This window comes from Halichoerus grypus, chromosome 15 (genome assembly GCF_964656455.1).
Source record: "Halichoerus grypus chromosome 15, mHalGry1.hap1.1, whole genome shotgun sequence".
Taxonomy (NCBI): domain Eukaryota; kingdom Metazoa; phylum Chordata; class Mammalia; order Carnivora; family Phocidae; genus Halichoerus; species Halichoerus grypus.
In genome coordinates, this window is record NC_135726.1 from 26703643 (window position 1) to 26719133 (window position 15491).

A 15491-nucleotide genomic window follows, 5' to 3' on the forward strand; every position below is an offset into this window, starting at 1 on the left:
GGGGCCTGGGTGGCTCAGTGGTTAAGCGTCTGCCTTGGGCTCAGGTCATGGTCCCAGGGTCCTGGGATCGAGCCCCGCATTGGGCTCCCTGCTCGGCAGGAAGCCTGCTTCTCCCTCTCCCACTCCCCCTGCTTGTGTTCCTTCTCTCACTGTGTCTCTCCCTGTCAAATAAATAAAAATAAAAGAAAATATATTGCAACATAAAACAATATAATTATAAATATAAATCTCTGAATTATAATAGCTTAAACACAAATATTATTTTAAGTAGTAATATACATACATTTTATTTATTTTTTAAAATTTTACTTATTGGGGCACCTGGGTGGCTCAGATGGTTGGGCGTCTGCCTTCGGCTCGGGTCATGATCCCAGGGTACTGGGATTGAGCCCCGCGTCGGGCTCCCTGCTCTGCGGGGAGTCTGCTTCTCCCCCTCCCTCTGCTTCTCCCCCTGCTCATGCTCTCTCTCTCTCTCTCTGTATCTGTGTCTCAAATGAATAAATAAATAAAAATCTTAAAAAAAAAAAAAAATTTATTTATTTAGGGACGCCTGGGTGGCTCAGTGGGTTGGGTGTCTGCCTTTGGCTCAGGTCATGATCCCGGGGTCCTGGGATCGAGCCCCGCATTGGGCTCCTTGCTTGGTGGGGAGCCTGCTTCTCCCTCTGCCTGCCGCTCCCCCTGCTTGTGGTCGCTCTCTCTCTCTCTGACAAATAAATAAGTAAAATCTTTAAAAAATAATAATAAGGGCGCCTGGGTGGCTCAGTCGTTAAGCGTCTGCCTTCGGCTCAGGTCATGATCCCAGGGTCCTGGGATCGAGCCCCATATCGGGCTCCCTGCTCAGCGGGAAGCCTGCTTCTCCCTCTCCCACTCCCCCTGCTTGTGTTCCTGCTCTCACTATCTCTCTCTCTGTCAAATAAATAAATAAAATCTTTAAAAAAAATAAAAATAAAAAAATAAAAATAAAATAAAAAATAATAATAAAATAAAATTTTATTTATTTAAATAATTTCTACACCCCATGGGAGGCTCGAACTCATGACCTTTCCAAGATCAAGAGCCACATGCTCCTCTGACTGAGCCAGCCAGGTGCCCCTAAATACATTTAAATAAAATTTAATTTTCTTGGGCGCCTGGGTGGCTCAGTTGGTTAAGCGACTGCCTTCGGCTCAGGTCATGATCCTGGAGTCCCTGGATCGAGTCCCGCATCGGGCTCCCTGCTCGGCAGGGAGTCTGCTTCTCCCTCTGACCCTCCCCCCTCTCATGTACTCGCTCTCTCTCATTCTCTCTCTCTCAAATAAATAAATAAAATCTTTAAAAATAAATAAATAAATAAAATAAAATAAAATTTAATTTTCTTTTTTAAGCAGGTTCCATGTCCAATGTGGTGCTTGAACTCGCGACCCTGAGATCAAGAGTCACGTGCTCCACCGACTGAGCCAGCCAGATGCCCTCTAAAATTTAATTTTAAAAGCAACAATCTTCTAAGTAATCCCTGTCCCACCCTCCAACTCCCTCCAAGGGCATAACCTAGAGGTCCCAGGATCCAGTGGGAGTCCCTCCCCAGCAACCCAGCCACCCCCCCGCCTACCCCAGACGCACAAGGAGGGGTCTCACCTCAATCCACCTGCCGTCGCTCTCTGTAAAGAGGACACAGAAGGGGTCAGACTTGGAGGTCACATCCCGGTCCAGCAGGTTCTGGCCACTCACTGACAGCTCCACCTTGCACACGCAATACTGGGAGCCCATGGGCGCCGCCCCCGCGGCCGGGGCGCCCCCACTAGGGATGTAGGCCATGGGGGTTGGCGGTGGTGGCAGCAGTTCCTGGCAGTCTAGGGGGATAGAAGTGGGGGTCAGAGAGGGTACAGACATGGGCTGTACCACCCCACCCTGAGGAGGTGTCACCCCGTGACCATTGAGATGGGGGTAGAGAGATGGAAGGACAGGTGTGTTGATGGCAGGACGACAAAGGCACAAGCTTGACAAAAGGAGAATGAAGAAAAATGAGTCTCTGGTGGGCATATTTAGTTCAAAGTTATTATCTATGTCGGTCAATCTTTACCTATGAGACACGCACAAGGCCAAGTCGCCCCTGTCAGATTAGTGACAGATCACAGTGGACATGCGCATCTAAGACATTCATTTTGCCAGGAAAACCTGGGCTTCTCCTGGGCGATTAATATTTTGGCATCTTGTGGCTAGAGTGGAGCTTATGATAGCGCAGGTTTCCCTCTTTGCTTTGGCCACTAGGAAGCTCACTCTTGATAACTTATCCGAAATTTGACTTTGTTCATTGCAATCTCATTCATCTTGTGTATCCTGGGCCTAAGCACAGTGACTGATGCACAAGGTGTATGCTTGCTGAATCAAAAAGATGAGCGTAGAAATCAGTGAATGGACAGACCCTCCACATTGCTCAGATTCTGCCTGAGTTGGTCCTTATCCTCAACATAGAATTTACTCTTTCGTTCGCATATGACTTCCCCCAAATTCTATGTACAGGGCCTTATGTACCCCTTCCACTGTCATGGCTAATTACTGGCATTTGCTTCCTCTAAGGCAGTTCTGTTTTCCTCCAAGTTCATCTGGAGCAAGTGTGGAGAGACCCATCTTAGGGCATGGAGGGGAGCTCTGGGCTCCACCCATAACAAGGCCCCATGGACAAGCCCTCTGGCTCTCTGTGCCTCAGTTTCCTCATCTGCCCACGAGACTTCATGACACAGCCCTCCCAGACTCCGGTGGTTGGGTCTTATTTCCAGCAGCTCGTGTGTAGTTCACATAGGCCACGTCACCGTGTACATGAGTCTAGCTCCCACTTACCCATATAGGCCTTGACTAATATGTCACCCCCTCACTGCTGAGTGGGTGACCGGCCCTGCACTGCCCCAGAGGGGGGATGCGAATCCAACTTACTGTGCTTCTGAGCACTGACTATGAGCTGAGCACGTGATCTGCTAATCCTCATTCATTCACTCTAGAGTGTTTACTGAGCATCTACTAGGTCCCAGGCCCCGGGCTGGGATTGGGACCCGGGGCCTGGGATCCTATGGCAAGAAGGTCACCCAGCCCAGTCTCAACTCTCACAGGCTAGCTGACAGCGCGGGGAGAGCCGCCAGGTCCTGGGGGGCACTGGGGCTTTATGCTGAAAGTGATGGAAGTCTTGGGGGGTTTTAAGCAGAGAGGTGACAAGATCTGATTTGTGTTTTGAGCAGCTGATTCTAGCCCCCGTCGGGAGAAGGGGATGTTAGTATGGAGAGGCAGCAGGGAGGCTGGCGAGGAGGCAGCTATCAGCCAGGCAGGAGGGACCAAGCCGCAGTGGCCATGCTGGGCCCAGACTTCTCCCTCGGACCCGGGTCATGGCCCGCATCCTGAGCGCCAGCCCGCCTCTGGCTGGGCAGACGGAGGCCCCGGTCTGCACAAAGCCTGGGCGAGGGTGGGGCTGGCGCCAGAGGGCCCTCTCCCTCTCCAGACACAGCGCACCCCAGGGCATGCCTGACAGGGGAGGATCCGGGACAGTGACAAAGCCAGTCCTCAGCCCCCTCCCTCCCACCGTCTGTCTCTACAACCTCATCATCATCACGCGAACCCAGAGCATCAGGACAGCACTGCAATTTGCCCGCAGGATTCATTCCTGTTGTGTAAAAATTAGTTTCCACTGAAAGGGCTGGGGAGGCTGCATTCACTCTCCCTGTGTACAGCTGGGTGGCCCTCCACGTCGGGGAGGGGTGAGCAAGTCCTCAACCCAGTCTGGAGGGCAGGCGGGGCAGGGGGCGGGGGGGGGGGGGATAGGGATGTCCAAAAGGGACACCTAGCCATGTGGCTGAGGGATCGCCTGTTTATGCTCACAACCACCCGAAGTGGGGTGGCCCCCAACAGTGACCCCCATTTTACAGATGAGGAAACAGGTCCAGAGAGTACAAGTCACCTGCCCAAGGTCTCAGGGCCAGGAAGCCACAGAGGCAGGGTATGAGCCGGGTCTCCAGGCCCCCCAGGCCCATCTGCGGCCTTCTGGCCAGGGCTGGGGCACTGCTGAGGATGGTGAGGAACTAGGGACGAAGGGGAGTCAGCGTGGCCAAAGGGAACCCCATTTCCTCAGGAGTCTCACTGTTCCCATCTCTGGGGTCATCCCTGATGGGCTGGGTTCCATCCAGGCTACCCGCCTCCTCTCCACCTGACGGGCCCCCTTCATGACATGCTAGATGCCACACCGTTCCCCCTGCTGCCAAGTCAGAGGCATCTGCTTTCATCCCGAGGGGCGTCAGGGACTTCCCTGTGCATGCACACGCAGTGTATGGTCACATACACACACGTGTACGCGTGCTCCAGATGACCAGCGGCAAAGGCACGCCCGCATATGAACACCTAGGGCGGCTTCTCCCCTGCCCCTGCCCCCCCGCCCCACGTCCAAGCCACCGCCATCGCTCTGCTGTCCTCCCACCCCACACTGGCTCCGGCCTGGCTGAGGGCATGGCAGGAAGGACCAGGTCCCAGGGGAGGGTCAGGCCGGGCCGAGCTCCTTGGAGCCCGCCGCAACTCCACCTGCTTACCCGGCAGGCCGCAGCTAGAGTGAGCAAGAGGTGGGCTGGGGAGGGGCACTTCTCCCCCAGCTCGGGGCGGGCAGGTTCCCCAGCCCCAACTCACCCTCTGGCAGGAAGCTTCTGGATCCCCGAAATGGGGAGCACATGATGTCCGGAGTTGGGGCAGGCGAGGGTCAGAGTGGGCCCCTGTGCCAGCCCGGCAGCGGGCAGGCGGGCCGGACCCTGAGGCCTGACGCAACGGAAAAAGAAATCACAGCTTATGCCGGGCCGGGCCCCCTCCCCTCCTACTCCAGCAGGAGGGCAGGCGGACAAGGTGTCATTAAGGGAGGGTTGGGCCTGCCATGCGCATCTGGGCCAAATGGAAACCTCCTTAATGCAGCACCCGCCCCACAGGTAATTTGAGGTTATGGGCAGCAGAGGGGGCATGGGGAGCCAGGCCCTGCTCGCAGATGGTCCTGACTCTTGGCCCAGGTGGGCACAGGTCTGCTAGGGTGACCAGATCCTCAGGGAAGGAGCTGGAAGGGGGAGATACAAAACTAGTAGTCTCTCTTACAGATGAGGCAAAGAGAGGGCAGGGTTTGGGAATTCCCATTCATTCCTTCCACAAACACTCCCCGAGTGCCCTGCAATGAAGAGCAATGACCAAGACACAGAGGCTTCAGCCCCCCACAGGGTCCGCTGGCCCTCGCTCCTAATGCATCTTGCCCTTCAGGCGGACAGGACAGGATCTGGAGACTCGGGTGCTGACCCACGGGTGTAGAGGGAGGGAGAGAACCCACCGTGCAGGCTCTTTAATCTCAGAGAAATGACAACCACCTCTTCCTGACACACATCACAAAGATCACAAAGCCGTTACTCAAACCCTGGACCCTCATGATTGCTCCAAGAGACCAGCAGGGGAGGGTTTCACATCCCCCTTCACAAGGGTGGAAACTGAGGCCCCAGAAGGGGCAGTGGTTTCTCTAAAACAGGGAAGGATGATGCTGAGGCCAAAGGCCTGGTTGCTTAACTCCATCCTTCCGCCCACGATTAGCCCCAGTGGCTCAGGACCCAGGAGCTGGGCTGTGCACCCCACTCACTATGGGGGGGAGATGCCGAGGCCTGGAGGGCTCCCAACTCAGAGATGGGCAGTGGCAGGGAGGCACCAAGAAAGGCAGGCACAGGGAGATGGGCAGTGGGGCGGGGGAGGCAGACGGCTGAGCTGGAGAGTGGGGGAGCCAGCTGGGGAAAAGAGGGGATGGAAGGTGAAGGGCGGGGCTGAGGTGCCCAGGGACGCAGCAAGTCCCTACTCCGGAGAGTCTCAGCTGCTGGAAAGTATGGGGCAAGTGTAACAAGGGGACAGCCTATCAGGACTTCTGGTGGAGGTCAGCGATGTGCCCCTTGGAAAAGCGTGTTTAACTTGATATTTAGAAGATGAAAAAAAGGAATGCCGTTTTCAGTGCCCACTATGGAAAATAACACTCCACAAAGTCTGGTCGGTGGCAGTAACAAGAACGGGGGCTCAGTCCTCTGATCGGTGCTGGTGACAGTGAAGACCACAGGCTCTCGACTCAGAACGCCCGACTTTGAATCCCCAGTTCTGCTATTTACCCGCTGTGCGTCTTTGGGCGAGTTACTTAATCTCTCTGGTCTCAGTTTCCCCCCTCTACAAAACGATGACAGTGAGAGAGCTCTCACAGGGTACGGTGAGGATTAAGCGAAGGAAAGCACTTGGAATGACAGCTTGTAGCTGGTGCTTTTATCAGCAATTCTTGATGGCTGGGGGCAGGCGGAGCCGATCGAAATCTCGGGAGATGTGTGAAGTGTACGGATTACGTAAAGGGGGCCGAGAGTTGAAGCTGGTTGAGAAATACGGCTCTAGGCTCCCCTTTTCAACCGGAAGACACGGTGCTGGGACGCCAGTGGCAGGCAAGGTGGTGGCTGGGGGGCCAGGGAGGGGCTAACGGAGTCAGGCCCCACCAGGTGCATGCCTCAGGGCCTTTGGGTCCTCACCCATGCAGAGAATCCCGCCCCATGGGGTCTCGTCATTGACAGCAGAGACTCCAGCCGTGGTGGCCCCAGGCTCTTGCAGCTCCACATGTGTTTCCCAGGTGGGCCACCTCAGCATCTCCCGGGAGCTTGTCAGGAATGCAGCATCCTGGGCCCCACCAGACCTGCTCAGTCAGAACCCCCAGAGTGGCACTTAGCAACCTGTGTTTTAACAAACCCTCCTGGTGATTCTGCGGTGGGCTAAAGTATACTCAAGGGCCAGTGGGGTGGCTAAGTGGGGCATCGTGCTAAAATGCAGATTCTGATTCAGCAGGTCTGGGGAGGGACCTCAATGTCTGCGTTTCTAATCAGCCCCCAGGATGCTGAGGCTGCCCGTCTGGGACCACGCTTTGAGCTCTGAGCTCCTAGATCCAAGGTTGCAATACGGCCACCTCATGGCTGGCCACGTCCCAGGGAGGGCTCTGGGTTAGCCCGCGCTTGGTGTAATTAGGCAGATGTCATATTTGGTCCTCATACCAGGACTGTTCCCGGCCAGGTCTCTGCAGATCTCTGAGTTTGCGATGTCCCGTCTAGAGGGTGACACTGTTGGCCAGAGCCCTTGGAGAACCAGATACCTGGTCCCCACCGGCCCTCATGGCTACACTGGCGGAACTTCTGGGGTCGGATTGTGTCTTGACTGTGTCCAGATCTAAGTCACCTCCTTCGCCCCATTTCCTAGACAAGATGATCCAGGAAGACAAATGGCAACTGTATGAGGCTTCCCCAGAGAAAACAGAACCAATAGGATAGCTATATATAGAGAAAGAGATTTCTTTTAAAGAATTGGCTCATGCAGTTATGGGGGCTGACAAATTCTAAATCTGTAAGACAAGACGGAAAGCTGGAAATTCAGGTCAGAGGTGACATGGCAGTCTTAAGTCCAAAATCCACAGGGCAGGCCAGGCAGGCGGGAAACTAGGCAAGATTTCTATGTTGCAGTATATATATATATTTTTAAAATAAAGTCTACCCCCGACGTGGGGCTCGAACTCACGACCCAAGATCAAGAGTCGCATGCTCTACCAACAGAGACAGCTGCCACGTGGGTGCCCCTCTATGTTGTAGTCTTGGGGCAGAATTCCTTCTTCTTGGAGAAGGTCTTTGCTTTCCTAAAAGGCCTTCAATTGATCGGCTGAGGCCCACCCACATCATGGAGGGTAATCTGCTTTAATAAAAGTCTACTGCTTTAAATGTTAATCACATCTAAAAAAATACCTACACAGCGACATCAGACTGGTGTCACCATAGCCTCGCCACAGTGACACATAAAATTAACCATCACTACAAACTTCAGCTCCTAGGAGACACGCACGGGACAGGAAAACAGGGTGCTGAGGCTGGAGTTTTGGGCCAGTCCTTCCTAAATGTGGAAGCTAGGTGGGCCTACTCCTGTCGGCTGGAAGGGAAAAGAGGAGGCAAGTGTGGTTTTTCTGACGGAGAAATAGTAATAAACTGAGAGTAATAATAACGCTTACCCCAGGCCCTGTGCTGAGTACATTATGGATTTTAACTTCTACAGCTCCACAACATCCTTGAGCGAGGTGTTAGCACCACTCCCATTCTCCAGATGAGCAAACTAACGCTTGGAAGGTTTTGCATTCCAGAGCCTCTGCTAAGATGATTCCGGATAAGTCCGTTCGTCCTTCTGGATCTTAGTTTTTCTTAGCCATCGACTAGAAAGTACAAAAGGCCTGACACACTGTAGGTGCTGGCTCAAGATGAGAAAAACTTCTCCGTGGCTCCAAGCTGTCCTCAGGACAACACCCAAGCTCCCTGACGGAGCCCTCACACTTCTGGCTCCAGCTACGAGCTGCCCACGACGCGGAGTTCCAGCCCTACATCTGCGTGCCTCTGTCATTTTGCGTACGCTGTTCCATCTGCCTGGAGTGCCCTTCCCCCTCGTTCCCTGCGCTCTTTCATTCTTCATACTCAGCTCGGCAAAACCAAATGCCATCGATACCACGGTGTCCCCCTCACCCCCCTCCGCCACCCCCAGGCCGACAATACCAAGAAGGTGACAAGGGTGCGGAGCACCTGGAAATCTCATGCTGCCAGTGCGAGTGTGGACTGCTGCAACCACTTTGGAAGAACGTTTAGCAGGTCTACAGAAGCTAAAGAGATGCATCCCCTGTGATGCCCCAGCAATGCCTGGCAGAAACATCGTGCACATATATTCACCAAAGGCCCCCCGCTATGACTCTTGCGGCAACACTATTTCTAGGAGCCCCAAACTGGATATGCCCCGAACGCCCACCATCAGGAGGAAGGCCAAGGAAACGGGAACGCCCACACCGTGGATTATACTGCGGGTGTCCTGGACATGCCGAGCACACAGAGCCAGACATAAAGGAGCACACGGTTTTGTCTGATTTCCCTTACAGGGCGTGAAACAGGCAAAACAGGTCTATGCTGCTGGGAGTCAGAAGAGTGGTGGGATGGGTGGGGGGACGGGTGCTTGTGACCGGGAGGCGGCACTGGCGTGGGGGGCTCTGGAGATGGTCGTGTTTCCGTTCCTGGGTCCCAGGCGCCGCTGACGGATGCTTTGGTTTGTGGACTGTCCCTGAGGCGTACCGTGGGACGTCTGCTCCATTTTTGGACATTTTATACTTCAATGAAATGTTGTAAAACCAAAAACTCGGGGATTCCTCTACAAAGCCCCTCCTGAGCCCCTGGTCCTTGGTGGGAGGCACTAACATTGTCACCGTACTGTGACCACTGGCTTAGGAAATGTCACCATCCTTTGCTGAAAGTGAGGAAAGGGGAAGGGGACTACAGGTTCTCAGAACGCCGGGGTTGGCGAATTCTGGGATCTCAGAATCATGATCTGTGCCGGAATCTCCCAGCTGAAAGGCTTTAGAGCGTGTCCGCTCTCACCTTCCAGGCACACCCCAACCCCAGCCACAGCCCCGGTTCTCCGGGGATGGGGGTCCAGCCCCGAGCTGCTCACACCCCTGGGCCCTCCCTGCAAGCCCGGGGCTGCACCGGCTCCCGCCAGGTGGCACGCAGCCCCCAGCGTGTCCGCTCTCACCTTCCAGGCACACCCCAACCCCAGCCACAGCCCTGGTTCTCCGGGGATGGGGGTCCAGCCCCGAGCTGCTCACACCCCTGGGCCCTCCCTGCAAGCCCGGGGCTGCACCGGCTCCCGCCAGGTGGCACGCAGCCCCCAGAGAGTGGGGCCGGGCTCTTGCCAAGGTGGGGGTGGTGGCATCTCGACACCAATCACTTCTCTACCTTGGCTAAGGCACCGCACTCCCGACAGGCAGCCAGGCCATTATGGGTATAAATATAGCCAAAGACAGCACAGCGAGGGAACTGCAGCAGGGGTCTGACACCCCCCGAGGCCCCCAGCTTCCACCAGACCACACCCAGAGGGAGGCTGGTCTCTGCAGCCGCCACCACCAATCACCAAGCTCTGGCCCCTGGGGAAGGGGGCCTCCCCGCTTCAGCTCAACCCTGGTCCAAAGGCCTTGGCCCGTGTCTCCCCAGCATCACCAGGCTGCCAGGTGGCCCCCATCCTCCCCACCCACCCCTCTGGGAGTCCAGGCGCCGGGTTAAGTCCTGCTTCTGCCACCTCCTCTTTCCTAGGCCTCAGCTCCTTGGTCTGCAGAGGGGAGCAGGGGACCGCCTGCCCTGCCGCCTCCCAGGAAGCGCGACAGGGGATGGGTGTGGATGTACTCTGGGATGCAGAAAGTACTTCAGGGACCTTGGGAGTGGGCCTGGCCCAGCTCGGAGGCTGGACCAAGCTAATAATGGAGGAGGGAGGGCATGGTGATGGTGGCCACCAGCCAGAGTCATTCCTACCTGGCTTCATTCGAAGGGGGCGGCCTCAGGCACAGGAGCAGCCCTGGGCCCTTCTTCCCTGTGGTGCCCATGCTCACCTGGGGACTACCATGGGGAGACTAGAGACAGGGGCTCCCCAAAATGTGTGAACTCTTGCAAGTTCCTTGCCCTCTCTGTGCCTCAGTTTCCCTGCCTGTGAAGGGCTTGGGCTCCTTCCAGCCTTGAGGAGTCTACACATACCCCTCAGTCTTCCCTGGGCTGCTCTGGGCCTCAGCCCCAAGCTCCCACCCAGAATCTCTGGGCTGACGGACCCTGAAAGTCACCTGGGCTCAGCCAGTACCGAGTCCCCTCCTGGGTCCCTGCGTGGGGGGCTAGGCTCCGCTGCTCACAGCCCTGTGCACGTGGGGCTCTCCCCACTCTTTGCTGACGGCTTCCTTCTGTTCTGTAGTTTTCATGCTGCCCAGCCCACACCCTACCACGCCGAAGGGCCACCCTCAGCTTGACAGCGGGGACAGGTCTCTCTGAGCCAGAGAGCAGGTGCTAAATCAGACCCACGCCTCCTCAGCGAGTCCTGCCGGTCAAGGACATCACCATCTGCTCTTGGGCTCTGGGTCCCAGCTCCCGGAAGTCCCCCCTGAGGAGAAGGAGAAAGTAGCGCTGGCTGAGCGTGCCTGGTCCTGTCCTGAGGCTTACAGCATTCCACTGAGGTCCCAGGACAGGTGCCCTCTTACTAGCACCCCATTTTACAGATCGGAGAACTGAGGCACAGAGAGGTTACGTAAACCGCCTATTAGAGGTTGAATTATGTTCCTCTAAATCCTAACCCCCCAGTACCTTGTGATCTTTTCTGGAAAGACAGTGGGTACAGATGTAATTAGCTAAGATGAGGTCAGACGAGAGTAGGAGGGGCTCTTAATCCAATATGACTGGTGTCCTTTTGAGGCGCCGAGGGAAGGAGACAGAGAGTGGAGGGAGTGATGTGGCCACAGCTCCCAGGAGCTGGAAGAGGCAAGGAAGCACCCTCCCCTACAGCCTTTATTTATTTTTTTTAAAGATTTTATTTATTTGACAGAGAGAGACACAGCGAGAGAGGGAACACCAGCAGGGGGAGTGGGAGAGGGAGAAGCAGACTCCCTGCTGAGCAGGGAGCCTGATGTGGGGCTCGATCCCAGGACCCTGGGATCATGACCTGAGCCAAAGGCAGACGCTTAACAGACTGAGCCACCCAGGCGCCCCTCCCCTAGAGCCTTTAGAGGAGCAAGGCCCTGCCAACACCTTGAATTTGGACTTCTGGCCTCCAAAACAGAATATATTTCTGTTGTTGTGAGCCGCCCAGTTTCGGGTCCCCTGTTACTGCAGCCCTAGAAAACTAATACACTACCCAAGGTCATCGGCTAGTCCATGGCAAACCAGAGTGTGACACCAGGCAGCTGGGCTCCCTGCGTCCACGGTGCAAAGCACACCCCTCTCCGAGGGGCCACAGGGGTGATTTGGAGAGATGGCTGCGGGCCCCAAAGGAGGGAGGGGTCAGATGGTGTCATTTGCTGGGAGCTGAGCACGCTCTCTCCTGCAGCATGAGGAGGGGACAGCCAGGTTACAGCGGGCAAGGGAGATGCCCCCAGCAAGATACAAGGACCACCAAGGGAGAAAGAGGGCTCTTGGAATACACTAAGCATGTTCCTACCTCAGGGCCTTTGCGTGTGCTGTCTCCTCTGTCTGGGGCACACCTCCCTCTTTCATTCATTCAAAAATATCCACTGAGCACCTGCTGGGCACCAGGCACAGCTGGGATACAGCCATGAACCAGAGACTGCCATGGATTAGCATGCCCGCTCGAATGTCACGGCCTCCTCCTCGAGACGCCTCCCACAGCGGCCCCCCACCCTCACCCCCCTCACTTCATCTTCCTTTATTCTCTTTGAGGCATTTTCCGCTATCTGAAGTCCTCCTGCCTCCTTGCCATTTGCGGTCCCCTCTCTGTCCCCCCATTCCACTCTGAGCTCCATGGCGGTGCCCTTAGCTTCAGCACCGTCCCGGGCCCAGAAGGGCTGCTCCATAAACCTTTGCTGAGTGACAACCAGGTGGCTGCACAATGGACGGAAGGTGGGGCCCAAAGCCACGGTGCAAGAAGAATCACGGCCCTCTCTGGTTTACAAGCCCTTCCAAAGCTGCCTGAAGAACCCCATGGAGAAAGCAGTGGGGAGAGCTCCTGGTAAGGAGCCCCATTTCCTAGACAAAGATACTGAGGTCAGAGAGGTTAAGAGCCGTGGCCCAGGTCACGCGGGGAGTGGGTGGCCCTCCCCAGCGCACCTCAGTCCCCTGGGGAGGCAGCACACGGCATCAGCAGTCACTTCCACCTCCTCCAGCCCCCAGTCGTTCGGTGCCAGGCAAATCCCACCCTCTCCGGACGCAATGCGGGCGGCCCCAGCCATTCATCTTCTATTTACCGGGCGCCTCTCTAAGCGCAGGGAAAGGGCCCTGAACAAGATGGGCACCGTCCTGGCCCGTCCATGGGGCTGCCCCTCTTTGGGAAGAGGGGCAGATAATAAGCTGATACACAAATGAATAAATCAGGTGAGCGAGAAGGTGGCTAACGCCCTGAGAAAAATTAAGCAAGGTGATATCCAGTGAGTGAGAAATTAGCAGCTAATTAGCCTCATCTCAGACCCTGGAGGAAGAAGGTGAGGACAGAGCTAGTGGAGAAACTCTCCAGGACACCGAACAGCACCGAACAGCACAGTCCACTTGACCCCACCACGGGAGCAGGGGCCGAGTGGCTCAACGAGAGGAGAGGGCACTGGGCTGAGAACGAGGAAGCGCCTCAGACCCCCACCCAGTTCTTAGGCAGTAGAGGACCTCAGCAAGCCGTGACTCCCCTTAGGACCCCATAGTCTCCCTCTGGACAGTGGGTGTGGGACATGACCATCCTCTTCTCCAGCTGCTGCCTGCCAAGATCCTAGGGTGACCCAGCCTCCTGGCTCCCAAGGAGCCCATCCTGTGTCCTGCAGGGGGGCTGGGCAGGACAGGAGGGGATCCTGCCCCCTTTCTGAGGCCAATTCTCCAAAGGAGAAGGGGCTGGATTCCTGAAATGACTGCCCCTGATCCACCAGCCCCTGTAAGGGTTGGGGCTTGCGGGGGGAGAAAGAGGGGGCAGTTCCATCGGGCAGCTGGGACCCTGGCCCTAGGCTGAGGGCTTCTCAGTAGGGGACCTTGCCTGGGGACAATGCTCCCTGCTCTGACAGGAGTGAAGGAATTCTTAGAGAATGTTCTTCTGTTTTCTGTCACTCCTTAGAGCCTGTGAGGCCAGCCCAAGGTGCAGCGAATGGGAACACAATCGGATCTATCATCCCTCATGGTGTCCTCCTCACTGGGGTAGAACCTTCCCACTCAGGACACTGCGCTTTGAACAGTCCAGAAGGCCTCTGAGGCTCTTCTCTCCAAGGAGGATGCAGGAAAGGGAGGAGCAGGCTGGCCTGAGAAAACCCCAGAAGGAATCCTAAATGCCCTCATCGGGCTTATGCGGATTTCCAGGAACAACGATACTGACAGTTAACAGTGACCGAGTGCTTGTCACCAGACCAGTCCCAATACTGGCAAGTGAGCCCTTTGTCACCTAATTTAATCCTCACAACTCCCTTTATTTTTTAATTTTTTATTTTTTTTAAAGATTTTATTTATTTATTTGAGAGAGAGAGAATGAAAGAGAGCACATGAGAGGGGGGAGGGTCAGAGGGAGAAGCAGACTCCCTGCCGAGCAGGGAGCCTGATGCGGGACTCGATCCAGGGACTCCAGGATCATGACCTGAGCCGAAGGCAATTGCTTAACCAACTGAGCCACCCAGGCGCCCTCACAACTCCCTTTAAATAAATACACAATTACCCTAAAAGATTACAAAGGTATACAGAGTGTTGTTCTTACTACTTTACAGGTATGGAAACTGAGGCTCTATCCCTGGCCCTCTTCTGTCCCTGAGTTTTAAAATTTTCACCGCCCCTGGGAGGGGGGTACCTTGAAACACCACACAGGCCATTCATGAAGCGCGCCCCACTTTGCAGAACCCCTGTGCCCGGCTGCAGCCTCCCAGCAGCCCTATAAACTGGAATGTGTCATAGTTTGCTTCATTTTACAGATGGAAAAACCCCCGAGCCCAGTGAGTGAGAAGGCACACAGACAGGAAGTAGCAGAGGGCAAGGAGAATCCAAATGTCAACATTCTCAGTCCCTGGTTCTTTCCATGGCCAGACCTGCCCAGGGCGGGGGGGGGGGGGGGGGGGGGGGGGGGGGGACCCCTCCCCCCGCGGCCAGCGAGGCTGCCTGCCTGGGGCAATACCAGAGCACACTGGGCCCTCCGCCAGAGGGATTGCAATAAAACCAACCACTCCTTTATGTTTGCACCCAGCCTCCAGGCGCACAGGTCCTTGACCATCAGCCCATTTTACAGATAAGCACGGGGAGGCTCGGGGGGAGGAGTGGCCCCGCAGCTCACGGCTGGGTGAACGTTCAGACCTAGGTCTCCCAAAGCTGCCCAGCAAGACTGGCCACAGACAGGCTGCAGCTGCTGAAGGTTACAAAGGGGTTCCTCCCCCCAGTTACTGAAGCTGTGGGTACCCCAAGGAACAGAAAAAGCACTCCACGCATGGGTGAGAGCCCACACCCCTAAGGCAAGCAAAAACTAAGGGCAGACAAAACAAAGGGCCGCTCATAATTCTCCCAGATCCCTCACCGGTGTCACTCTCCCCAAATACAGAACAGGGCTGGGAGAATCACAGGCAGCAGGATGAGCCCTCAACTGGCTACCAGAGCCCTGGGGTCCAGTTCCCACTGGTGATCTTGGGCAAATCACAGCCCCCTTCCAAAGAGCCCCTCTCCAAGGAGCTTGTCCAAGAAGGGGGGGGCGGAGGGCGGGGCTGAGGGATGGGATGGGATGGGAAGAGAGGAGTAAGACACCTCTAGTCTCAGAAAAGCAGGGCTGCAGGGAAACGGAAAGGAATCAGGAGCTTCGCTCTTCCTCTCTCCCCATGTCCCCCCACCCCACCCCCTTAACCACAAAGGTGCCAGACAGCTTTTGCGAAAAAACTAGTTTGCAAACACACTTCGACTTCTGGGAAGCTGCCCAGCTCCACTCCCTCCCTTCCCTCTTCCTGGGCT

General features: G+C 55.9%; 1 protein-coding gene across 8 annotated transcripts in view; it reads right to left on the reverse strand.

Moving 5' to 3' along the window:
• CPNE2 (copine 2) overlaps positions 1-15491 on the reverse strand; it is a 53166-nt gene that overhangs the window by 29485 nt on the left and 8190 nt on the right. For 5 of the 8 annotated variants that reach the window (XM_078063700.1, XM_078063699.1, XM_036068963.2 and 2 more), the window contains one exon: positions 1615-1829. In XM_078063700.1, the coding sequence (XP_077919826.1) occupies positions 1615-1794 (180 nt within the window). In that variant the 5' untranslated portion in view covers positions 1795-1829. Of the gene's footprint in view, positions 1-1614; positions 1830-4638; positions 4660-15491 lie in introns of those variants that run through there. The other 3 variants (XM_078063698.1, XM_078063702.1, XM_078063697.1) reach the window with 2 other exon arrangements.